Source organism: Pseudorasbora parva, chromosome 14 (genome assembly GCF_024679245.1).
Source record: "Pseudorasbora parva isolate DD20220531a chromosome 14, ASM2467924v1, whole genome shotgun sequence".
NCBI classification, from domain to species: domain Eukaryota; kingdom Metazoa; phylum Chordata; class Actinopteri; order Cypriniformes; family Gobionidae; genus Pseudorasbora; species Pseudorasbora parva.
The window spans coordinates 5,599,641-5,625,814 of record NC_090185.1 but is presented as its reverse complement, the minus strand read 5'-3'; the positions used below and the strand labels follow the sequence as shown (position 1 = coordinate 5,625,814).

Sequence of the window (26,174 nt, the reverse complement as noted above, 5' to 3'; positions counted from 1 at the left end):
GAATATTTGTTTCATCACATTATTAATCCACACACAATTTTGCTTCTTTCACATGTGTTCGGTTGCTTTGTGATATTTTCAGATTTAAATGTAATTTATACTTTATATAATAATTCATATTTTTTACTTTCTTAAACAGTCATAAAGTTATTTAAAACGTCTCAATCTGCTTCCTAGTTCAGTAGTCAGAACACTGATCAGGGATCAGCCCATTGACTTATGTCCTGATCAGTGCCCTGACTACTGAACTAGGAAGCAGATTGAGACACACCCTGAACCTGTGACAAACGTGTGTGTGTGTGTGTGTGTGTGTGTGTGTGTGTGTGTGTGTGTGTGTGTGTGTGTGTGTGTGTGTGTGTGTGTGTGTGTGTGTGTGTGTGTGTGTGTGGATACAGATAAAGAGACATCAGTGAATGAGGGAGATTCAGTCACTCTGTACTCTGGTCTCACTGAAATAATGGATGATGATGAGATTCACTGGATGTTTGAAAACACTGTAATCGCTGAAATTAATAAACGAGTTGGCAGCTTCACTGTATATAATGGTGTTCTTGGTGGGAGATTCAGAGACAGACTGAAGCTGGATCATCAAACTGGATCTCTGACCATCACAAACACCAGACCTGAACATGCTGGAGGTTATCTGCTGGTAATTGAATCAATTAAAAATCTATTAAAAGCATTCAGAGTTGCTGTCAATGGTGAGTAGAGATCATTTGTCCTGTCTTTCAAATATTCTTGATATTACTGTTTAAAGACCTTATTCGTAACAGGAATGAAAGTAAGGCTGTGAGGGATAGACGAACATCTCTGTTATTTTATGTTTTTAGATTATTCTGCTGACGAAACACTGCAACAATATTTTCCCAAGAAATTTCAGTAGACAAAAAACTCCAGACAACATGAGCTATGGAAAATTATAATTAATTAGGGAGGTTTATACAGCTTTTTTCAGCACATGTCATAGAAAATATGATAAGTCTCTCCCTAAGTCTCGCTTTCATACCTGTCATGGCACTGCTGTGAATTAGGCCAGTTGACTGAACTGGGGGGTATTCCAGGAAGCACTTTTGCCGTTAATATACATTTTTTAAGCAACTGAAAAAAAGCCAAAGCATGTCATTTCAAAACTTCAAAAGGGCACCAAACTGATTCAGACCCATAGAGGTTAATAGATGTTCAAACTTTATTGGTCAATGGCAGCCATGATTTTGAGATATGCCAGTGTCCTCAAAGAAAATCATGGCACCCTGGACAAAGACACTGCGTGCCAATTTTCAAGTCAGTTGGACTAACGGTTGGGTGGTCATAGCCATTTTCTAGTTTTTTTCCCCATGTTGCTTCTTTAGAATCATATGCACATATGCTTACCCGAGCTCTACATAGAGAAGACGAGCATTTTTCAGTAATTTAAATGTAATTTTACATAGGAATTAGATTGCTTCTTTAGAATCATGTACCGCACGTGCTTACGTTATAATGCAAATTTGAGGCAAGAGGCAAAGTTTCTCAGAATGAGGAGATCTACCATATGGTATGAAGATTGTAGGCATGTGCAAAAAAACGTGCGATATACAATCCTTTACGCACGTGAAAAACTCGAAGGCTCCGCCCACTTCAAACATTTTGGCGGACATAAAGGCCCACTGAAGTGATTTGAAACGCGCCACATTATTCAACGTGTTGTCGTAATTTCTCCTGGTTAGCAGCTCCTCCCCTTTTTTGAAACAGCCAATAGCGTTTCGTTAATATACAGTTTGACTAGAGCGCAAGAGCGGACCTTCTCTGTTTGGTAAAGCCAGCAGTTTCCTCTAACTGTTTACCTTTATAATCTCCTTCATATCGCTTTGAAATGCAGTATTCTGTGCAGAATTCAAATGGGTCGATATGTTTGTTGTCTGCACGGACTCGCGCATATGATCCGCGCTGTGCTCTCGTGTCTGTAGTCTAACTTTAGACCTGAGCCGTTGGGGTGTGTACGCTGCCGCGGTGTGTGAAACTAACGTGAAAACAGACTTTATTCGCCTCAAATGAAAGCATATTTACACCGAATCGTTTCCTATCGCATATATAGTGTGCTATGTTCCTTTCACCCTGTAGAAATTAGTAAATGTGTGTTTCAGTGGACCTTTAAGCTGGGCATACACTTTGTGATTTTGTCCGATTTCGAGCTGAATTCTGACTTGTGCGACTCTTTTTTTGGGGTCGGGACGATTTTCAGGTTTATCGTGCGTCGTTTGTCGTGAGGTGTTCGTGAAGTGAACAGGGGGAAACGAGAGGCGACAAACCTCTCCCGATCGGGAATCAGATGGTCAGATGAATTTCTGGCGTGTCAGATAGTCTGGTCGCCCCTCGTGAGGTTATCGCACAATTAAAGCAAAGCCACGAACTGATTGGGATTGAAACCACTATAATCGCTGAAATCAATAAATGGGCCGACAGCATCACTGTATATGATGGTCCTGATGGGATATTCAGAGACAGACTGAAGCTGGATCATCAAACTGGATCTCTGACCATCACAGACACCAGAATTGAACATTCAGGCATTTACGTACTAAATATCCTCAATATGAGCACCTTTTTCATTCTTGCTGTCCATGGTGAGTTGAATATTTGTTTCATCACAACATTAATCCACAAACTAATTTGCTTCTTTTACATGTGTTCTGTTGTTTTGTGATATTTTCAAACTTTTAACTTTTATAAGCAGTCATAAATGTATTAATAAGTCTGAATCTGTGACAAGCCATGTTTCTTTTTGTTCTCTCTCTCTCTCTCCGTGTGTGTGTGTGTGCGTGTGTGTGTGCGCGCGCGCGCATACAGATGAAGTGACATCCGTGAACGAGGGAGATCCAGTCACTCTGAACTCTGGTCTTACTGAAATGAAGGATGTTGATCATATTATGTGGACGTTTGGAACTGAAAAAATTATAATAGCAGCCTACTACAAACGGACCGATATAACCGCTGTATATAATGGTGTTCTTGATGGGAGATTCAGAGACAGACTGAAGCTGTACGATCAAACTGGATCTCTGACCATCACAGACACCAGACCTGAACATGCTGGAGATTATGTGCTAATGATATTTGGAAAAAAACAATCATTAAAAGCTTTCAGAGTTTTTGTCAACGGTGAGTAGAGATCATTTGTCCTATTGGATATTAGCGTTTATTGACTGAGCTGATCTCAGTTTGATGTTTTTATTCCTCAGACTGCTGTGTTTCCACTGAAGCTGTGATCCGATTGGTCCTCTCTGCTCTGGTGGGCGTGGCTACTGTCATTATTCTGGTTTATGACATCAGATCCAGAAGAGCTGAAGGAGATCAAGCTCATATTCACACATCAGGTACATGATTGATGTAATTTTTAACAAACTGATTTTACATATATTATCATTACATTTGTCAGATATATTAATGGCTTTATATGTTCATCTTTTTCAGAAAGTATTGAAATCTAAATCTGATTGCTGAACTTGTTGGTCTGTTTTTTTCATAAATACGGATGATTGCTTGCGCTTCCACTTTCAGTGTCAGATTTTCTTAAATCCAATTTGCCAGCTTTTGTTATATTTCTCTTAAATACCAAAACAAAAAAATGTTTCTTTAAAGAGACAAAGATCTCACTTTACAACCACTTCTGTCCATTTGCCATATATGTTTGCTTGGGTTTATCACAAAATAAAGTTTTCTCACTCTGAGGTTCAAGAGTCTCTCCATGTTTTATTTACGATGTCAATCGCTCCCCAGCTGTCATGTATAATCAATGAAGATTAAAAATAAATAAAAACAAAGTTTAATAAATAACTCATAAGCTAATCCATGCATGAGGCAATGTGCAAATCACTGACAATACAAGACAACTGAGAACTGAAAAGACTACATTTAACATTTAGCAGAAGTTTTTATTCAAAGTGACTTACAAATGAGGAGAGCGATAGAAGAAGGGGCAACAGCATGCAAGTGCTGTAACAATCTCAGTTAGTCTAGTACAGTACACAAGACATTTTATTTTATTTCTTTTTTTGGTTTATTTTTTACAAGCAAAAACTCCACCAATATTCCCTCTAGGACACCTCACACCCCTGGTCAGACTCACAGGGGCTCTGGGGATGAAGGGGTGATGGTGGGCTGTGCTCCAGGTCCGGTTGCATGAAGTCTCTCACGCAACCAGCTGTGGCTATCCTCTGCTTTTCCCACTATGAATGTGGATCCTTTCACCCACAGCAGAGATCTTCTTCTAGACCAATTCGAAATCTCTCAATTAGACAGACGTCATCACAGGTGGCAAGATGGCAGATGTTGAGAAACTCCTCCACTTATAGCCCCAACTCTCTGCCACTCTGGAACATAAGATTCTATTTTTAAATATTTTAAAATTATTTAATTATTAATTATTATTATTATAATGCAATGTCCATTCCTCTTCTCATTTTTGAGGGTCTTGTAGTCACGTATAATCACATATGGAAATGTACTATATATATATGAAATATCAATATATGCAAATATATAAAGTAAAATCATATGAAACCTATATGAAATTGGAACAATTCCATATGTTGACATATACATTTATCCAATATATTATATATGTTTATGTTTGTATAATACATATTTTGACATAGGTCTCATATATTCGGTCTCAAATTTCAGATCGCGTGTCAAAACCGCAAAACTGCTGAAATCATGTGACTCTAGCGATCCGAATCATGAATCGATTCACTGATCCATAACGTTTCAAAGCTTTGTTTTGAAATCGGCCCATCACTATATGAGTCTTAATTTCATGTGTTTTTTTGGGCACAAAAACTCTTCTCGCCGCTTCATAAATGATCGTAGAGCCGCTGTAGTGAGATGGGCTTTGTAACGACGTCTTTAGTGCCATTATGGGTCTTGAGAGAGGAAATGACATTGGTCTCAATGAAGGCCTTTCTGAGCCATCAGATTTCATCACTAATATCTTCATCTGTGTGTGAAGATGAACGGAGGTCTGACGGCTGTCCAACCACAGGAGGGTGAGTAATTATCCCCTTACCTGTCATCTCCCGATCTGGCAAATGGAGCCTTTAGACATGCTCATAATGAAGACACACATTCTCTTAAAAAGGCTCATTGATCTTGATGTCAATACAGGATTAGTCCTGTGGTTCAGAAACGTTCTTTCCTGCTGTCCACAGAGGGTCTGTGCTGGAGGGATTATGTCTGATGTGCTCACTTTAAGCACAGGCTGTCGACGAGGTTGTGTTCTCTCTCCTCTGCTTTTCTCTTTTTTTTACTAATGAAATTAAGATTTAGGAGGAAAAATATGCTGACGACATGGCCTTAGTTGGCCTATTAGATAAAACTAATTCTACACTTGACGCTGCCTATTTGGCTCACACTAAGGCCTTGGAAATTTGGTGTTGTGTTACATATGTGTACACAACGAGACATGATGATTCAGCCAATTTCACTTGACGGTCAACAAGTTGAAATTGTGAATAATTTTAAATATCTGGGCTCGATTCTGGACTCACAGGTGAGCTTTGTTCAGAACTCAGAATAAATTTTTAAAAGATGTTCGCAGCGACTTTTTCTTCCTAGGAAACTCAGTGGCCTTGGCGTTAGTCAGCACATTTTAGAATTGGTGTACAAATCTATTGTAGAAAGTGTTTTAACCTTTAATCTGCCAGCCTGGTATGATCATTTAAATTGTAAATCTAAGAACAAACTTAACAGAGTTGTTCATATGACGAGTAAAACCAACCCGAGCACACATAAATGCGTGTAAATAGTACGAGTGTGCAATGTCGTGGAATGTATACGCCAAAACTCCTTTTGGCGTGCATATGATACGCTGTTTTTCGCGTGCATATGATACGCACTTTATGGTGTATATATGACATGCTCTCTTGGGTAGGTTTAGGGTAGTGGGGTGGGGGGTTTGTATGTATAATACGCCATAAAGTGCGTATCATATTCTCGCGAAAAACTTTTGTTTTGGCGTATACATTCCACGACATTGCACACTCTATTACTATTCTATTCTGCGTATTCTAGTACTATTTATACGCATTTTTCGTGAGATCCGGCTGAGTAAAACAGTTGGTAGGCCACAAAAGCCCTTAGCACAATTGTATGCTGAAAGGACAAAGAAGAAGGCAAGAGGCTTTAATCAGTTTGAGCTTTTGAATTCAGGAAGGCGGCACAGAACCCCTTTAGCAAACAAAAATGTGTTTACGAAGTAATTCCTCCCGAATGCCATTCAAATTCTCAACTCTGCAAGTGACTGATTATCTATTCAGGTGTGATATGAATTGTACTTTTGTTGTTTATTTTTATAGTTATACAATGTGAATTGCTTTCTTTTTTTCTTTTTCTTTTTGCATGCCTGTCTAATCATTATGTTTTGGTGAGCTAAAGACACATTTCCTATATCACAAAGAGAAATCACAATGTCTGAGTCCTGCATCGACTACCTTGCATTGCTAATACAGTACATGTGGCTTATGTACATTTCAGAAAACCACTTGCTCACCAATATTGCATAGCAATGCACATTTTGCTTGGTGCCACACCATGGTGGTGGACAATAAAAAGAGAAATGAAATGAAAATGAAATACATTTAAGAAAGAAAGACGTCTTTACAAAGTTTAAAGGACACCATGACACATTTGTCGTTTGTAAGTGAATTAACAGAGAACTAACAGAATATGATGATATCGTCAACGTCTTCAATTCAAAACCCAGCCAACTTCGACTTGTTTAGAACAGACATCAGCCATACAAGTTAAGCTATGGGAAGTTTTTAGTCTGGCCTGCCAGGGCATTGCTATGCAATATTTGTGAGCGAGCGGTTTTCTGAAATGTACATAAGCCACATGTACTGTATCAGCAACGCAAGGTAATCGATGCAGGACTCAGACATTGTGATTTCTCTTTGTGATACAGTAATCAGCACTCACGATTAGATTTCTCCCCTGCTTTGTTTTTATTTATTTTTAAAATCACATTAGACACTCCTTCTCAAAAAATTAGCATATTGTGATAAAGTTCATTATGTTCCATAATGTAATGATTAAAATTACATTTTCATATATTTTAGATTCATTGCACACCAGCTGAACTATTTCAGGTCTTTTATTGTTTTAATACTGATGATTTTGGCATACAGCTCATGAAAACCCAAAATTCTCAACAACAAAAAAATCCGACCAATAAAAGAAAAGTGTTTTTAATACAAAAAAAGTCAACCTTCAAATAATTATGTTCAGTTATGCACTCAATACTTGGTGGGGAATCCTTTTGCAGAAATGACTGCTTCAATGCGGCGTGGCATGGAGGCGATCAGCCTGTGGCACTGCTGAGGTGTTCTGGAGGCCCAGGATGCTTCGATAGCGGCCTTAAGCTTAGTGTTGGGTCTTGCGTCTCTCAACTCTTTCTTCACAATACCCACAGATTCTCTATGGGGTTCAGGTCAGGAGAGTTGGCAGGCCAATTGAGCACAGTAATACCATGGTCAGTAAACCATTTACCAGTGGCTTTGGCACTGTGAGCAGGTGCCAGGTCGTGCTGAAAAACCAAATCTTCATCTCCATAAAGCTTTTCAGCAGATGGAAGCATGAAGTGCTCCAAAATCTCCTGATAGCTAGCTGCATTAACCCTGCCCTTGATAAAACACAGTGGACCAACACCAGCAGCTGACATGGCACCCCAGACCATCACTGACTGTGGGTACTTGACACTGGACTTCAGGCATTTTGGCATTTCCTTCTCCCCAGTCTTCCTCCAGACTCTGGCACCTTGATTTCCGAATGACACACAAAATTTAAGCAACAGTCCAGTGCTGCTTCTCTGTAGCCCAAAAGTGTCTTGACCTGGGGAATGCGGCGCCTGTAGCCCATTTCCTGCACACGCCTGTGCACGGCGGCTCTGTATGTTTCTACTCCAGACTCAGTCCACTGCTTCCACAGGTCCCCCAAGGTCTGGAATCGGTCCTTCTCCACAATCTTCCTCAGGGTCCGGTCACCTCTTCTCGTTGTGCAGCGTTTTTTGCCACACTTTTTCCTTCCTACAGACTTCCCACTGAGGTGCCTTGATACAGCACTCTCGGAACAGCCTTTTCGTTCAGAAATTTCTTTCTGTGTCTTACCCTCTCGCTTGAGGGTGTCAATGATGGTCGGCAGGTCGGCAGTCTTACCCATGATTGTGGTTTTGAGTAATGAACCAGGCTGGGAGTTTTTAAAAGCCTCAGGAATCTTTTGCAGGTGTTTAGAGTTAATTAGTTGATTCAGATGATTAGGTTAATAGCTCGTTTAGAGAACCTTTTCATGATATGCTAATTTTTTGAGATAGGAATTTTGGGTTTTCATGAGCTGTATGCCAAAATCATCAGTATTAAAACAATAAAAGACCTGAAATATTTCAGTTGGTGTGCAATGAATCTAAAATATATGAAAGTTAAATTTTTATCATTGCATTATGGAAAATAATTAACTTTATCACAATATGCTAATTTTTTGAGAAGGACCTGTATTCTGTCCCACCCACACTATTAGAGGCCCACCTCTTATAGTGATGGGCCTCCACTTTCTGCCTACGCCACAGAGTGTGTTGTGTATGTATTGGAAGTATCAAGTCCCGCACTTGCTCTGCAGCAGCAGCGTAGCAGATCTATTCCACCAAAACCAAATATATCAACATTGTCACAACCATTACCATGCCAATCACTCCAAGACTTGTTATGACAGAAATTCAATTTCTCTAAATTAATGATTACATTTACTGGGTATGTATGTTTTCATTAATGTTTACTCATGAATTTTGTTGTAATAACATGGGCAAATATTATACATGTGATTGAATTGCTTTTGAGTCAAATTAACCCTGCTCTTCTCTTTTACATTATCTGTTCAAAAATCTGTGTGTCTGGTCTGATCTATTGGGTGGATAAACAGCATCTGCTGGATGTTTGTGGTTGATGTGTGTGTCAGCAGTTTGTGGGTAAAGTGTTTTTCTTAAATTTATCTTGCTGATAAGAAGCTTGCAGTCTTCCGCTCCACACAACCCTCATGAAAAAAAAAAAGTATACTTCAAGTTGATTTTATTAAGTATACTTTAATTAATGTTCACTGCTGGTTCCCGAGGGGCAATAGGGGCATGTAAGCAGCAAGGCCAAGGGACTGTGAGAACAGGGCGCACTGGCCTTGTGTCTCACATTGGAGTTTGGGTGCATAAAAGGAGGAGCAACGACAGTGAAGGATGAGAGAGAACCAGGCCTGAATTTGGTTGTTGTTTACGTTTAATTAGGTGTGTGTGGCAGTGGGCTAATGCTGCCAGTTCAGGGGACCAGGGCAAAGCAAGTTTCATTTGAAAAATGTAAGATCAGCAAAAGCTTGTTGATGCTCATGATGTTAAAGGAGACGGATGTGTGAGCGGAGGTTGGGGGAGGAGAGGATTCACACTCAACCAGATAAATATCAGTTAATTTGAGTTACAGATCAAGAGGTTGTTCAGACATCTTAAAGGTCACTTTGTGGGCTTTTCAGTGAACCGGTGAAGAAAATGTTTCTCAGATTAGTTTTGCTCTGTTCGTGTTTGTGGCGTCTGGATGGTGAGTTTTAAATGTGTTTTTATGGCTTCAGTTGTTTCTGTTCTGGTATCATGTGAAAAATTACTGGTTAAATGAGTTAGAGAAGATTAACATTCACTGTTAGTGTCAGCAACGGTGGCTGTAGTGAAGCGCACGACTCAGGAAATAACTCAAAGAACAGTCTTTACTCTAATAATCCACACAATACACAGGAGAATCATGGGGAGAAACACAAGCACGTAACGCAGACGATACCGGACGATGAGCTGAACAGAACTCAGGGTTTAAATAACAGGGAGATCATGGGAAAAACAGAAACAGGTCTGGGATTAATGAATTAATAATCGACATGGTTTGTAGTGGTGCTGGAAATCCTTGAAAATACTTGGTTTTATAGGTGCTTGGAATTTACATAAAGTGTTTAAAGCTGCTAGAAATTTTAATAACTTGCTTTCATTATAATTCACTATATGACAATAGTTTGCTTTTTAGATAAAATTAAGTCAGAAAAAGCATAATTGCATTTACCTTTTGCATAAAATCATCATTTTGCTCGAGCTTCACTTGCCGCCCTGATTCTGTGCGAGTTGCGGCTACAAATGGGATGACAACATGACGAGAGGTTGGCTCGAAATTAAAAATACAAACAAGGACCAAAGTCTGCAAAACGAACAGTCAGCTTTTCACAATAGAAGAGTCAGCGCTTTCGAGCCACATAAAAGGTAAGCCGTTCATTACATTTTAAAGGTTGTTTAAGCTAGCTAGGATGTAAAATGGGTTAATTTTGCCAGACAGTCTATGAAGAGAGTAAATGTCATTGGAAGTTGATGAACTTGGTGTTAGTAATTCAGTCCCTCATTAAAAGATAAACCTACATGTATGAACACTGGGAATCACACATGATATTTGCGTATGCTGTCTTCATGAGCTCCACCTCACATGATAGGTTTGGTTTTGTTCTGCGCTCATACACAGAGAGTTTGTGTCAGTTTCTTCCTGCTGCTGTCTGTTACTGCAGTCCATGATTTGTTTGTTTCTAATAGCAAAATCTAAACCTTTAACTGTTATGGCAAGGCAAGTTTATTTGTATAGCACATTTCATACCCAATGGCAATTCAAAGTGCTTTACATAGAAATTAATTAAAACAGTGGTAACAAATGCATGAGAAAAAAGAATACCATATGGACGAATAAAAAATTAAAAACAAGCATAGTTAAAACAGTTGTAAAGATAATAATAATAAAATAAAATAAAAATAATAATAAAATAAAATAAAATGGTCAGATCCATAGATGATCCATAGATAATAGATGTAGAAATCTAAGCAGAGTGAATGCAGTGATGTATGATTTGAAGATGATGTTATTATTATATCCATTTAAAAGTGCATCTTTAGTACCAAGTAAGAATCGTGAAGGACACCAGCTGGACAGACACAGAATTACACCTAAACTTTACAATTAGGATCCTTGATGTAGCTTGGCTATTATGAAAGAATAGTTTATATTTAAAATATTATTCAATTAGTAATAAATATTACATTAATCATATTTAAAAAAAAAAAATATTTAAATAAATAAAACCACTCATATGTAGTTGGTACAGAAAAGGGTTAAAAAAAGAAAGTGATAAAACAGTTGGACTTTGTCCTCTTGTTCATCAATCTGAACTGATGAACCCCAGATGTTGTTCTTTTTATAATTGACTTGCATAATTAGGACTACATGCATTCAGTGACCTGTTCTTACATATAATTGGTAATCAGCTTGATAAAACCAATTTGTTGATTCACCAAGTTTGTTCCTCCTATTTTTGGTGTTCTTATTTAGGAAAAAGCATCAAGATCTGATGAGAAGACTAAATTCAGGTTCTGCACTGTGGGATTTTTTTTCCACAAAATCGATACATCAAGCAGCACAGCTACATCCACATCCTCCCTAAGCAGCGCAGTGAGAGCCAATGCAGTGGAAGCAACCATAGGAATCACCCCTTCTACCATCCCCAGGTTTATTTCATCCACACCAGTCAACCAGAAACTCTATAGGCAGCATAAAGTCATTTGTTCGCTCTAATCCCATACTTAATATGCTGGGCAAAAAAAAAGTTGTAACCAGCCACTACTCCTACAAGTCATGTTGTCATTTATCAACGTAGAAACAAGGGCAGAAACCATCTTAAAGACAGGCTTCACATGTGATTCATGAAACAATTGTATACCATTGTACAATTGATCATACCTTGATAAATGTAGCAGCTGAAAACAACTGTCTTTTGAATATCACGCCCCTAATAAATTAACCAATTCCAACCCCTTTTACAACATAAGCCCCTTTTGACACTGCGATTCCGGCAAATACACGGCTAATGCGACCCGGCATTTGTTCCCGGGCTGCTAGATTTGGTCCATTCTCACTGCCAGCGAAATACCGTAATATGTGCACTTTCACACACAACCCGTAACGGTCCAGGATCGAGTTGACACGTGACATCCTGATGTGACGTATAATGGCGAGCAATCTCAGCTTCGACTTGTGTCCAGTTTGCGCACATTTCTGCTTGTTTAATTTTAGTTTCTTTTGTATACGAACACTCTCTGCGTTTAAAAATCCGACGAGCTCTTCTGGCACTGCAGGGTTGTGTTATTGAAAAAACAAGCTCTAGGAGTCGCACGATAACTACGTACACGTTGCGGCATTAGTTTTGGCTTTTGTTCACACAGCGCTCGTCCCGGGTCGAATCCCGCAATGTTACTAGATCCCCGACCCGGGTTCAATTCGGTAATCAATTCCGGGACGTGGTTGCTTTCACACAGAAGGCGACCCAGCAATGTTCCGGGAATATGTCCGACGTGAAGTGTGAAAGGGGCTATGGAGAAACGCAACCTGGCCAAAATGGTGAAGTAATCTCATGAAAGAGAAATTAAAACTTACTCCAAAAACACCCGTTAACCTCTTATTTGCAATTAGATTCATTTATATGTATATTAATTACCGGTAAACAAAAAAAACGACAACAAAAAAACATTATAAATTCAGATCTTCTGAGATGATCCACATCATCAGCAGGGATCTCAGGGTCTCAGGTGTTTTACCCCTGTTTTACACCTCGCCTGAGTGGGGCAGTGAAGACTGACTAGCCTTCACCTGCAGAAGAGTTCCAACTGTGCACTCTCTTCAAGCCACAGCCATCTTGACCTGGACTCAGCTGCTGCAGTTATGTCCCTGGTGGTTTTCGTCAGTTGTTTAGTGTGGCGAGGTAGTCAAGCGAGATGTGGGATGAGCACCTGTGAAGGACGAGAGAGGACCAGGCCTGGACTTTAGGTTGTTTTTTGTTTACGTTTTATTATGTGTGTGTGGGCAGTCATCCCTGAGGGGCTGCCCGCATTACTTTCAGTTTGTTTATTATTATGGTCTCTTAAATGTTTGCTGGTTCCCGCCTCCTTCCCTGAAAAAAGAACTGTTACATTAGTGCCAAAAACCCGGAAGGAGGGAATGTAACAGTTCTTTCTTTAGAGATGATTTAAGCGGGAACCGGTAAAGTACATCTTCAATCATGTACCAGTCTCGCTCATTCCTCCCAAGTCTCTCGCTTGAATTCCTCGCCACATTTAGGCTCCAGGTCCACCCTTTGGAGGAAGTAGCGCATTAATTTAGCTGAGAACCCACAGCAGCCGACTTCAATGGGGTAGCTGTTGCATGCCACCCCTTTAGAACAACTTTATCGACCAGGTCTTGGTACTTGGCTTTTTTCAGTTGGTGGGCCTAGCCTCTCTTTCCAGGGCACCGTGAGCTTAGCAATAATGATGGTTTTCATGCTCTTGGATAACAACCATTTCTGGTCGGAGAGAGGTCACTGCCACTTCCTGTGGGAAGACAAGCTTCCTCTTCAGGTCCACTCTCAACTCCCAATTGGAAGCAAAGTATTGGGTAGTGGTTGGGTTCTTAGCCACCATTCCGGTCTTATGAACCTGGTCTCCTTCCCTCACAAAGTTTATAACTTAGGGCAGATGGGCTTTTGTTGTTGGCTTTGACTCACTGCTGCTCCACCCATTTGGCAATTTCCGTAAGGACCTTGTTTTGCCTCCATCTGTACTGCCCTTCTGCCAATGCCTTTGGACATTTGGTCTTGCATTGGTTGCAAGATGGGTCTTCCCCTCTGCAGCAGATCCTTATGTTTCTTGGTGTTGGAAGCAGGTCAGTCAGCGAGCACAGGAGAAAGCTCAACTTCCCTTGGTCCGTCTGCCACAGTTCCTTCATTGCTCTTGTGCCTGCTCCCACTGCGTCCATCGACCCTGGGAGGTAAGCGCGATCCCTTTCACCTGACGCTCCTGCTCTGCTGCCTCGCATACTCTTTGCACGACATAACTGTAGTGTCCAAGGGCCAGGCATCCCTGGCATACCACACCCACAGTGATGTCCTGTTGATTCTGCTCCGTCACGGCTTGCTAAGGCTTCCACTTTCTGCCACATTTCATGATCTTGCTTGCGTGTCTTACTTTCGCGTCTTTAGACTTGAGGAGTGTACTGACTTCCCTTGCCTTAGTGGTTTTAAACTCCTTGACCACTGATGAGACTGACAAGGGAAGCTTGGAGGTCTTGCTGTACAGGTTGATTGCACTGAATGATGCGCGGACTCCTAACAATTTTTGCTAGAACTTACTGGACAGTCTTTCCATTCCTTCCACCTGGGACATGGGGAAGTCATAATGTAGGAATGGCCATTGCAGCCGGGGTATGATGCTATTCTGAAAACACCAGACTTTAATCCTCCTGAGCAGTTGGTTGTGCTCTATTTTCCCAGTTCAGTTTGCCTTTAGCAACAGATTCCTAGACTCTATGAACAATGCCATGAAAACGTTGCATCCTGCCATGATGCCCTTCTCGAGCCTTTGCCATTTGGTGGTGACGCTTCCCACGGTGAACCTCATCTGCAGCACATCCATGTGTGCCATTACAAGCTCAACCATCTCTGATGGAACATGGTAGTGATCCAATGACTTTCGGATCAGCTGGTGTGGGATGCTTGGGAAGCCAAATGACAGAGAGTCCTGGTTTTAGCTTCTTCTTCCGCAGTATCTGTAGGAGCTTTGAGAGCCTCTTCAGCAGCAGTGGGCATCATTCGTAGATTTTATTGATGGTGCCTGATGGTCCTGGGGCTGATCCGTCTGTGCTTTTGTCACCACTTACCTCACTTCATCCCTGGTAAAGTCTGCCATGTTAAAATTGATGTGCGGTGTATAAATCGGCAGATGGATAGGGCATTCACCCCGAGGAATACCTCTAGAGGAGTCTCTGTGTGTGGACGCCACATTGTTTTCTATTTCCTCTTTTGCAAATACCCGGGTCCCACCCTTGGGCTTTCCTAGTAGGTCTGCTGTGAATTGGAAGGGGTTGTTAAAGGCTTTCCCTTTTCAAAGCTTCTCACTCTGTTTCTCCTGTGTGATCTCAGCTCTCCGAATCTGGATTAGCCTTTTCCGCTGATCTCATCCAGGGCCGCTCTTTCCTCGTCCCTTGCTTCTATCCAATTTATTGAGTGTCTTTAATTCTCCTCGCAGCTCTATAGTCTGCCGCTTTCTCCTGCTGGTGGCCTGGGAATCTTGCCTTCTTTCGCACCAAAGGTGTTGTTACATGCTTGGTACACAACTTCAACAATGATCTTGATCTTCTTGGCTGCATCTCCTTTCAGAGTGTTTTCTAGGCTGGTATTTCGATCGTCACGTGTAAATCAGTTCTTGGAGGGGCATTATTATTATTATTATTATTATTATTATTATTATTATTATTATTATTATTATAAAACTGTAAATTGGCTGGGTTTAACTGTGCAGAGGACGAGATTCGAGATGCTTCCTGAACCAGTCAGGCTGAAACGATGCTTTGGACATCATCAATGATACAAGCCTCGATATGCACTTCACTGAAAGCTTCCGGGATTTCTCGACACACACTCTAAAGCCTCTGCACAAAACTTAATCCTCTCTACTTTAGAGAAACAGCTAACCAACTTTAGGACACTCCATAATAGCCCCTATATTTTTTGGCCTAACTGGGATAGACCAATTATGTGGTTTTTTTTTTTTTTTGGTTTTTTTTTTGTTATTTTGTTTTTGTGTGTGTTGTTCATTGCAGTTGTTGTTGTTTTTTTCATCTGGAGATAAATGGCCCCTACAACTCAAGTTATTGATATTTTCAAAGATTATGTGTTGATCGCCCAGCATGTTATTCATGCTGTGAGGCTCAATCAGATAAGCAGAAGGCAGACCATTTAAGCAGATGAAGGGCAGTTTTTGATTTGCACAATGTTTAGTTTACATTTGATTGAAAAGTACAGATTTGTTTTTGTTTTTTATTACTGAATGACTTTCCTTGAAGACTTATGTTCTTATTTGTCACATTTTCAATAAAGAATGTATTGAAACTTAAGTTATTTGTCTAGTGACTTTTTTTAAGAGATTGTTTTATATCAGGATGCTTTGTAGTCGACTAAATCTACTTACATACACAGGTAATTATGAACCATGAAACATGCTTTCATTTGTACTTTGAACTTCTGTAGAATTTTATCATGAAACATTAAAGGGGTACTTCAGCGCTGGGAAATGAATTTGTATTTAAACTGGGTCATCAATGTAGTAGAAATGTGCAATTATTTTAGAATTTGGTGCCTTCTAGACTGAAAGACTACAATTCCCAGAATGCTTCGCTGCCCTGTGAGTCCATTCCCAAAGCCACCAACTTGATTACCATGACTGAGTTGGAGAAGACACTACAATTAATTTCTTACAAGAAATACTTCAGGGTTTCTACTGATACCAAGCCGGTAACACTTTATAATAACTTTCAGTTGTAAGTCATTTATAAGTGGTTAGTTAATGATGAACTAATCATTTACAAAACATTCATAAATGATTATCAAGTGATATGCTAACATTTTATAAATGTTTTGTAAATTCCGTTACAATTCATTTACAAGTGATTAGTAAATAATTAACTAATGATTTATGAAACATGACTACGTGTTCATTAATGATTAATGAGTGATTTGTTAATTATTTTACTTATATTTAGTAGATTCAGGTATATGTGATTTATAAATGATTAGTTAATAATGAACTAATGATTTACAAAACATGACAATGCATTTCATAAATATTACTTTTTTGTATGTTTTGTAGATTCGGTTATACATTATTTACAAGTTATTAGATAATGATAAACTAATAATTTACGAATCATAATTATACATTCATAAATGATTAATATGGTAACGGTTTACAAATCTGTCATAAGTTAGGCCTATCTTTAAAAATAAAACATTCATAAAATAATCAAACAAATCCTTAGTAAATGGTTAAGTTACTAGTTAATTTATTATTAATCAACAAAATGTCAATATACCATTATCTCAATAAATTGTTAATCATGAACAAATGATGATCAAACCATTAGTAAATGATGAGTAGCCTTTAAAAATAAAACATTCATAAAATAATCAAACAAATCCTTAGTAAATGGTTAAGTTACTAGTTAATTTATTATTAATCAACAAAATGTCAATATACCATTATCTCAATAAATTGTTAATCATGAACAAATGATGATCAAACCATTAGTAAATGATGAGTAGCCTATATAATGTATTGATGCATATCCCAATGCATCAGATCAAGACGCATTTAATTCTTTCCATTTGTAAAAGTAGACATGATTTTATAAATATAAATAGGCTACTTTTTATTGCAAAAACTGACCAAAAACAGTATAAAAGTATTAGCTCATGTTGTATTCAACGTTTTCTGAAGTCATACGATATCTTTATGTGAAGAACAGAGTTGATCTTAATGTTTTGATCATTGAAATGATGATCCCTTTATGAACGCATACTTATCCTATTATCATTCAAATAATACTCCTGTCCTGACTCTTTAGCAGGACGCAATCGGTCACATGACACACGAGAGCCAATGGCATTTTACAATCAAAGCTGACGTAATGACGCAATTGGTCACGAGACACATGACAGCCAATGCTGTCAAAGCTGATGTGACGTTTCTTCCGGAAGTTCCGGGCGGCAAATTTTGAAATGTGTTAATCATTAATCATCGGCCGGCTGATGGACTCGACGCTGCTGATCGCTTCTGGGGATTTACTTCACACAAACCAACTGTTTGGCCTCGAGACACTGAATATTTGTACTTTTTGAATAAATTGTTCCTGCAGTCATATCTGCCTGTTTTTTTTTGTTATATATAAAACACAAACAGGTAGGTTTAAGGAAGGGATTGATTAGTGACAAATAGGAGTTAAATGCTTACAGTAATTAGATGAATTACCTATTTACACATTTCTATTGCAACAGGTGAGGAATAGCAGAATTTAATTTTCACATTTAACATTTGTTGTAGCAATCAATGGACGCATTTGCAACGGGTGAGAAATATCTACAAATGACGTGTAAAACATTTACAAGTAATGAATAGTCTACACTTTAGATTAGGGGACGCAGAAAGCGATGTAAATGCCTTGTATACGTGTACAGATCATTTGTAACGGGTAAGAAATATCTACGAATTATGTGTAAAACATTTACAAGTGATGAATAGTCTACACTTTAGAATAGGGGACACAGAAAGCGTTGTAAATGCTTTGTATACATGTACAGATCATTTGTAACAGGTGATAAAGATTTGTAAATTATTTATTCATGTGTTTACAACATCATCTCTAACAGGTGATGAACACTTTGTAGTGTGTACTTTAATGTAAATGCTGACTGGTGAGGGTATAGACAGCTGTCTTCTCTGACACGTGCATCTGATGCTTCACTGGAGGGTAAACCAGTTCACATTATTACTAGACCCCACACAAGTCTGCACCATTGAGTAAAAAGATTTAACTTACCGCACTGCAATCCCCTGACTTTAAGTCATTCTAAAATGTTTATTAATTTGACAACTAGTAATTTATCATTCTTTAAAAAAAATTGCTTTAGCATAAATGCATTTTGTAGGTTTTAACAGACCAGCTTAAAAATGTAATGATGCGACAATAAATTATATATTCATTATTTACTAATGGTTTGATCATCATTTGTTCACAATTAACAATTGTTTATTGATTTAATGGTACACTGACATTTCAGTGATCAATAAAATATTAACTAGTAACTTAACCATTTACTAAGGATCTGTTTGATTATTTTATGATAAGCTATTTTTTAAAGATAACTTACAGATTTGCAAATTGTTAGCATATTATACTTAATCATTTATGAATGTATAGTCATGATTTGTAAATGATTAGTTTATCATTATCTAATAACTTGTAAATAATTTATAACTGAATCTACAAAACATACAAAAAAGTAACAATTTAGTAACATTTATGAAATGCAGTGTCATGTTTTGTAAATCATTAGTTCATCATTAACCAATCAATTGTAAATAACTTATAACTGAATCTACTATAAATATAAGTAAAAAAAAATAACAAATCACTCATTAATCATTAATGAACATGTAGTCATGTTTCATAAATCAGTAGTTAATTATACACTAATCACTTGTAAATGACTTGTAACGGAATTTACAAAACATTTATAAAATGTTAGCATATCACTTCATAATCATTTATGAATATTTTGTAAATGATTAGTTCATCATTAACTAACCACTTATAAATGACTTACAACTGAACGTTATTATAAAGTGTTACCCTTTTAAGCCCCACTGTAAATCTATTTCTCTTTTCATTTCTCTTTTGTCTTTGTCCTGCTGCAGGATATTATTATTAAATGAATAAAGATATTTTAGTGAATCTTCCTCAAACCAATATCAAGTGATTTTAAAGCTTTAATCTGTGAAATCTCTGTTTCTCAGGTGTGTTTGGTTTTATTAAGAAGAAAGTGAATGAGGGTGATCCAATCACACTCAACTCTCATCTTGTTAAAATGAGGGATGAGGATGTTATTCATTGGAGGTTTGGAAACACTTTAATAGCAGAAATCAATGTAACGGCCGACAGCTTCACTGTATATGATGATGTTCTTGATGGGAGATTCAGAGACAGACTGAAGCTGGACAAACAAACTGGATCTCTGACCATCACAGACATCACAATGAAACATGCTGGAGATTATAGAGTGGAGACCAGACATATGTGTGTTGCTTTCACTCTCACTGTCATTGGTGAGTTCAAATATATTTATACCTGTTTTTTAATGTTCTTTAAACCCAAGATGGTGCCGTATCATGGCGACACGCTACGAGTTGCTCTCCCTGTAGTTTGTGTATTTCTGTTGTCTTGTGCGTACAAAAGAGTAGGATTGTATATGACCGACTGACCATCTTGGACATTAGAAATTGTGTTGCCAATAACATGGTTTTAACCGGCTTACCAGTGGATTTTGTGCGGAAAACCACAAACGGACTAGGATACAGAGCTGGATCTAAACAGCGGAAAAGGGGAAGGCGAGCCGGCGTTTGGGTTTGATGGCGGCAGCGTTCAAACCGACCTCCCATTCCTACCATACTGCTGGCGAACCTGCAATCCATGGGGAACAAGCTGGATGAGCTCCACAGTCGCATTGGTTCAAGCAGGGATCTGCGAGAGTGCAACGCATACTGTTTCACTGAAACCTGGCTGGGTCCGAACATCTCTGACAGAGCCATACAACCCGCTGGCTTCTCTGTGTATCGCCTGGATCGTGACATTGAGAGCACGGGTAAAACAAAAGGAGGTGGCGTTTGTTTTTTCATAAACAATTCCTGGTGTACAAACGTGGAAGTTGTTTCAAAATTAAATATCCCAGTGCTCGAACATCTGACGATCAAGAGCCGTCCGTTCTATCTACCCCGTGAGTTTCCATCTGTGCTTCTCACTGCTGTTTATATTCCACCAGATGCCCCTGCTGCAGCAACGTTAGATGCACTGTATGATTCCGTCTCGAAGCAAGAGAACCAGCACCAGGATTCATTCCCAATCATAATGGGTGATTTTAATCATTGCAATATGAAAAAGGTCCTCCCCAGGTATTACCAACTTGCCACCTGTCCCACTAGGGGTGATCGGACTCTCCTGAGATGCCTATAGGTCTGTTCCGCGACCACACTTTGGAAAATCTGACCACCTGTCGGTGCTCCTGCTGCCGGTTTACAAACCGAAGTTAAAGCGTGAGCCACCAGTCGTGAGAGAGGTCAAGTGTTGGTCTGCTGAGGGTGAGTCCGAACTTCAGGAATGCTTTGATTTAACGGACTGGTCAGTGTTTAAAGATAATGCTACAGATTTAGCAGAATACGCAGACCATGTGTCAGGCTAAATAAAGTACTGTATGGATGTGTGTGTACCCCATCGGACTGTGCAATCATTCCCAAATCAGAAGCCGTGGGTGAACAGCGATGTTCGTCGGTGCCTAAGGGAGAGGTCTGCAGCATTTAGTTCTAACGACATGGTTAGGTACAAGACCTCTAGAGACAGGTTAAGATCAGCCATAAAAGCTGCTAAAAAGCATTATGGAAACAAGTTAGACAGCGACTTTAGCGCCAGTGATCCCCGCCGACTTTGGAAAGGTATGCAGGAGTTGACGGATAACAAAGCTTCTTCATCAGCAATGTTAAAAGATCATCCTGCTTCATTTCCGGAGGAGCTAAATTCATTCTATGCTCGCTTTGAAGTAAATACAGCGGAAGATGTGATCCTTCCGGAGGACGATGACATCTTACAAGTCACAGTGGCTGAGGTGAGCAAAGCTTTTAAAAAAGTGAACGCACGCAAAGCCGCCGGCCCGGACGGTATCCCCTCTAGGCTCCTTAAGATGTGCGCTTCACAGTTGTCACACGTTTATACAGATATTCAATCTGTCTTTAAAACTGCGCTTTGTGCCCAAATGCTTTAAAAAAAAACACCATCGTACCAATACCGAAGAAAACCACTGCTACTTGTTTAAACGATTACAGACCCATCGCACTGACGTCAGCAGTAATGAAGTGTTTTGAGAAACTGGTTGTAGCCTACATTAATTCTTGTCTCCCTCCTTCCTTGGATCCCTTACAATTTGCATACAAACACAATAGATCAGTGGATGATGCTATCTCAATTGCTCTGCATACTGCTTTAGTGCATCTGGAAAAGAAAAACACCTATGTTAGGATTCTGTTCATAGACTTTAGCTCTGCATTTAACACAGTGGTACCATCGAGACTGGTGCTAAAACTCAGAGATCTGGGACTGAGCAGTTCAATCTGTAGCTGGGTGTTGGATTTCCTAACTAATAGACCACAGTCAGTAAAAATAGGTGATCTGACGTCATCTACTCTGGTACTTAGTACAGGAGTCCCCCAGGGCTGCTGTATCAGTCCCCTGTTATACAGCCTTTTTACACATGACTGCACTGCTAGATATGAGAATAACAGCATCATCAAGTATGCAGATGATACGACCGTGATAGGCCTCATTAGTAACAACAACGAGGACTCCTATAGGCAGGAGGTGAGAGAACTGACTACATGGTGTCACAATAACAACCTTGTCCTGAATGTCAACAAAACTAAGGAGATCATCATTGACTTCAGGAAGAACTTGTGCATTCATAAACCACTCTGCTTGGTTGATTCACCTGTGGAGATAGTTGACAATTTCCGGTTTCTGGGCATACATATTACTTCCACTCTATCATGGTCTTTCAACACAACCTGCACCCTGAAGAAAGCTCAGCAGAGACTATTCGTTTTGAGGAGACTTAAAAGCTTTGGAGTGAGTACAACATCTCTTACTAACTTTTATAGATGCACCATTGAAAGCATCCTGACTGGCTGTATCATAGTATGGTTAGGCAATCTGTCTGCCCGAGATCTCAAACCCTTAACAAGGATAGTCCAGTCAGCTTCCAAAATTATTGGGGCTGACCTTCCTCTACTACAAAACATTTACCCTGTCCGCTGCAGGAGCAGGGCAGAGTCTATCATTAAGGACGTAAATCATCCAGCCCATCATCTCTTTTCATTACTTCCCTCTGGTAAACGTTACCGGACCATCACTTCTCGCACAACACGTCTTAAGGACAGTTTTTTCCCCAGGCTATTAGACTGTTGAATGGTCAGTGACTTGAACTCATGAACATTTTAATATAATTGCTAGTGCCATCACTATGGTACTCCTATGTGACACAGAGTTTTAGATTTATATTTTAAAGAGATTCATTCTATTTCTTGTTTGTGCTTGTATTAGGTTTTGCATGTATAAATGTTGTCTTTTGTGTATGGAGCTTTTATGTATGTATGTAAGTAGTTTTTATGTCTGCGGCTTATATGTTTGCATGGAAGCTATCTGTTGGTCAATATAGTGTGTGTTTGGTTATATTTTGTTTGTGTTTGGTTTTCATGACATAGGTCATGTCTTTGTATGGTTCTCCCCACCTCTTATATTATTTATTTATTTATTTATTTTTGCCTACTATAGTGTTTTTTTTTTTAGATCTTCTGTGTTTTTTTTAGATTTCCCTTTTACCCCTTGCAACTTGTGGCAAAAGCTTTTCACTGTATTGCAAAGTATATGTGACAATAAATCTAAATCTATCTAATCTAATCTAATGACAAAATTTAAATTAATTCATACAACATTTTGTTTCTTTTTGTTGTTTTATTAAAATTTTAAACTATTTAATAAACCATTATAAATATTTATCGGTGACAAACCCTGTTTCTTTGTGTCTGTGTGCGTTTGATGAATCAGTGTCAGTGAATGAGGGAGATTCAGTCACTCTAGACTCTGGTCTCACTGAAATAGAGGATGATGATGAGATTCAGTGGATGTTTGGAAACACTTTAATCGCTGAAATCAATAAACAGACCAACAGCTTCACTGTATATGATGATCCTGACCGGAGATTCAGAGACAGACTGAAGCTGGACAAACAAACTGGATCTCTGACCATCACAGACATCACAACTGAACATGCTGGAGATTATAGAGTGGAGACCAGACGTATGAGTCTTGATTTCATTCTCACTGTCATTGGTGAGTTCTAAAACATTTACACCTGTTTTTTTAATGACAAATTTAAATTAATTCTTACAACATTTTGTTTCTTTGTGTTGTTTTATTAAAATTTATAAACTATTTAATAAACCATTATAAATATGTATCGGTGACAAACCCTGTTTCTTTGTGTCTGTGTGCGTTTGATGATTCAGTGTCAGTGAATGAGGGAGATTCAGTCACTCTAGACTCTGATCTCACTAAACTGAAGGATGATCTGATTCAGTGGAGGTTTGGAAACACTTTAATCGCTGAAATCAATAAACGGGCCGACAGCTTCACTGTATATGATGATGTTCTTGATGGGAGATTCAGAGACAGACTGAAGCTGGACAATAAAAATGGATCACTGACCATCACAAACATCACAACTGAACATGCTGGAGATTATAAACTAGAGAACAACAGTAGGGGAAAGTGGTTTGTTCTCACTGTCTACGGTGGGTTAAATATAATTTTCACATGCTTTATTTATTATTACAGTTCGATCTAAAGAAGCATCTTATCTTGACTAATTCCTTTTTTACATTAACATCAGGTTTATATTTCACTTTCTCTATCAGAGTTTTAAATGCTCTACTTTTGATCAGTTTTGTTCCACTCGATGTTTCTTCCTCGTCTGCTTGAATATCTTCACTCATCCTCATTTCTCTTTATTCTCTCATTTTTTCAGCTCGTCTGCCTGTTCCTGTCATCAGCAGTAACTCTTCAAACTGTTCTTCATCTTCATCATCCTCATATTGTTCACTGGTGTGTTCATCAGTGGTAAATGTGAGTCATGTGACTCTCTCCTGGTTCAAAGGAAACAGTTTATTGTCCAGCATCAGTGCGTCTGATCTCAGCATCAGTCTCTCTCTACCTCTGGAGGTGGAATATCAGGATAAAAACACCTACAGCTGTGTGCTGAACAATCCCATCAGCCACCAGACTCAACATCTGGACATTACTCAACTCTGTCACACATGTGCAGGTACGACAGCACGGCTGATATTAGTTGATGTCAGCGCTGATATTAGTGTTTATTGACTGAGCTGATCTCAGTTTGATGTTTTTATTCCTCAGTCCACTGCTGTGGTCCCACTGAAGCTGTGATCCGATTGGTCCTCTCTGCTCTGGTGGGCGTGGCTACTGTCATGCTTGTGGTTTATGAGATCAGATCCAGAAGAGCTGAAGGAGATCAAGCTCATATTCACACATCAGGTTCATGATTGATGATGGCATTTTTTACAAACCAATTTTTCATTATAAATATCTTTTTCAGAAAGTAGTAAAATCTTAAGCAGAACGCTGAGCTAGGTTATTCAAGTGTGTTTTTGTCATAATAAATACTGATGATAATTTTAGCTATTTTTTCCTATAGAGGGAATGCACGAGACGTCATTACGATTTACGATTACGCCTCACTGAGTGGCAGAAAGACTGAGAGGCAGCATTGGTTTACAGCGCGAATGCAGCGAAAACACACAAAATCAGGCCCGGCGCCAGAAGGGGGGTAGGCGGAGGCTTGTCCGCGGACCCAATGGGCTTCGCTGTTCCGAGCTTGAGACGGACTTGATAATAGCGTGCAATTTTCTTACTCAAACCACCAACCTGCTGCTGCTTCTGCTTTTAGAGGGAAACGCTGCCCATAAATGCTGGTCTAGGATATGTAATCCTCCGTGAGAATTCGTAATAATAGCATATTATTAGCGAAAAGGAGCTAGCAAAAGATCCAGTGTGTATCTGAATTTTCACTCGTCAAATGATTACATTCCCAACATGTTTTCGCCTCGGTGAGTAATGTAGCCAATCACAGACATGTTTGTAGATTTCTACAACGGAAGTAGCCAATCACAGGTGTTGAGTTTGGAATCCACTCACCGCTCGAGTGTTTGTCCGGGCACTGAGTTCACTTAACAAGAACGTCTCTGTAAGTGGAGACATTGTGAAAATAAGAGAATTATTCTATACCAGCTTCACAGAGCAGAACTTTGTGAGATTGTGTTTATTGAATGAGTGACAGCTTTTAGTGATTATAAAGGGAGCACTCTTCTGTCTGGGCAATTTAATATATTCAGAATTTAAATAAATCTTGTTTCCATTCGTGACAAGCGGCCACATATGCTTCAATACACTGACCCATCCACATATACATGCGGGATTCACTCGAAAAATGTGATGACTGATCAGTTATAAAAAATCATGTCGAAATCAGGCTCATTAAAATGTCAGAAAAACACGATTCCTGGCTGCATGTCATTACCCATGGATCACTGAATCTGTGGTAAGTTGTAAAGACCACTATATCGAGCCCAACCTTTAGTTTAAACTGATAATCGTTTGCTCATCTCGTGTTTTCCTCTAGCAACTCAAGTCACGCAGCAGCTCTTCTGCCACTCAGCCCGGGCTTAGGGGGCGTGTTTCTGGCGGGAAAGTGACGTCGATGCATTCCCTCTATATTTTCTATTTGAAAAACGTTATTGTTTATATTAGAGATAAGTCACACAGATCTCACCTCTACTGCTGTATATCTGTCATATGTATTTGCTTGCCTTTATCAATAAAGTTTTCTCACTCTGA

General features: G+C 39.1%; 2 protein-coding genes across 2 annotated transcripts in view; both read left to right on the top strand.

Moving 5' to 3' along the window:
* The window catches only part of LOC137039953 (uncharacterized), a 65,866-nt gene extending 64,069 nt beyond the window's left edge, over positions 1 to 1,797 (top strand). The window contains exon 3 of the mRNA XM_067415317.1: positions 396 to 1,797. Within this exon, the coding sequence (XP_067271418.1) occupies positions 396 to 709 (314 nt within the window). The 3' untranslated portion in view covers positions 710 to 1,797. The remainder of the gene's footprint in view (positions 1 to 395) is intronic.
* On the top strand, positions 1,795 to 26,174 carry LOC137039951 (carcinoembryonic antigen-related cell adhesion molecule 5-like). Its single transcript, XM_067415312.1, has 9 exons — positions 1,795 to 2,603; positions 2,827 to 3,138; positions 5,478 to 5,485; positions 19,483 to 19,772; positions 20,765 to 20,775; positions 23,310 to 23,594; positions 23,771 to 24,055; positions 24,289 to 24,586; positions 24,673 to 26,174. Exons 1-9 carry the CDS (start codon positions 2,573 to 2,575, stop codon positions 24,821 to 24,823), a joined length of 1,671 nt encoding a protein of 556 aa, XP_067271413.1. The 5' UTR covers positions 1,795 to 2,572; the 3' UTR covers positions 24,824 to 26,174.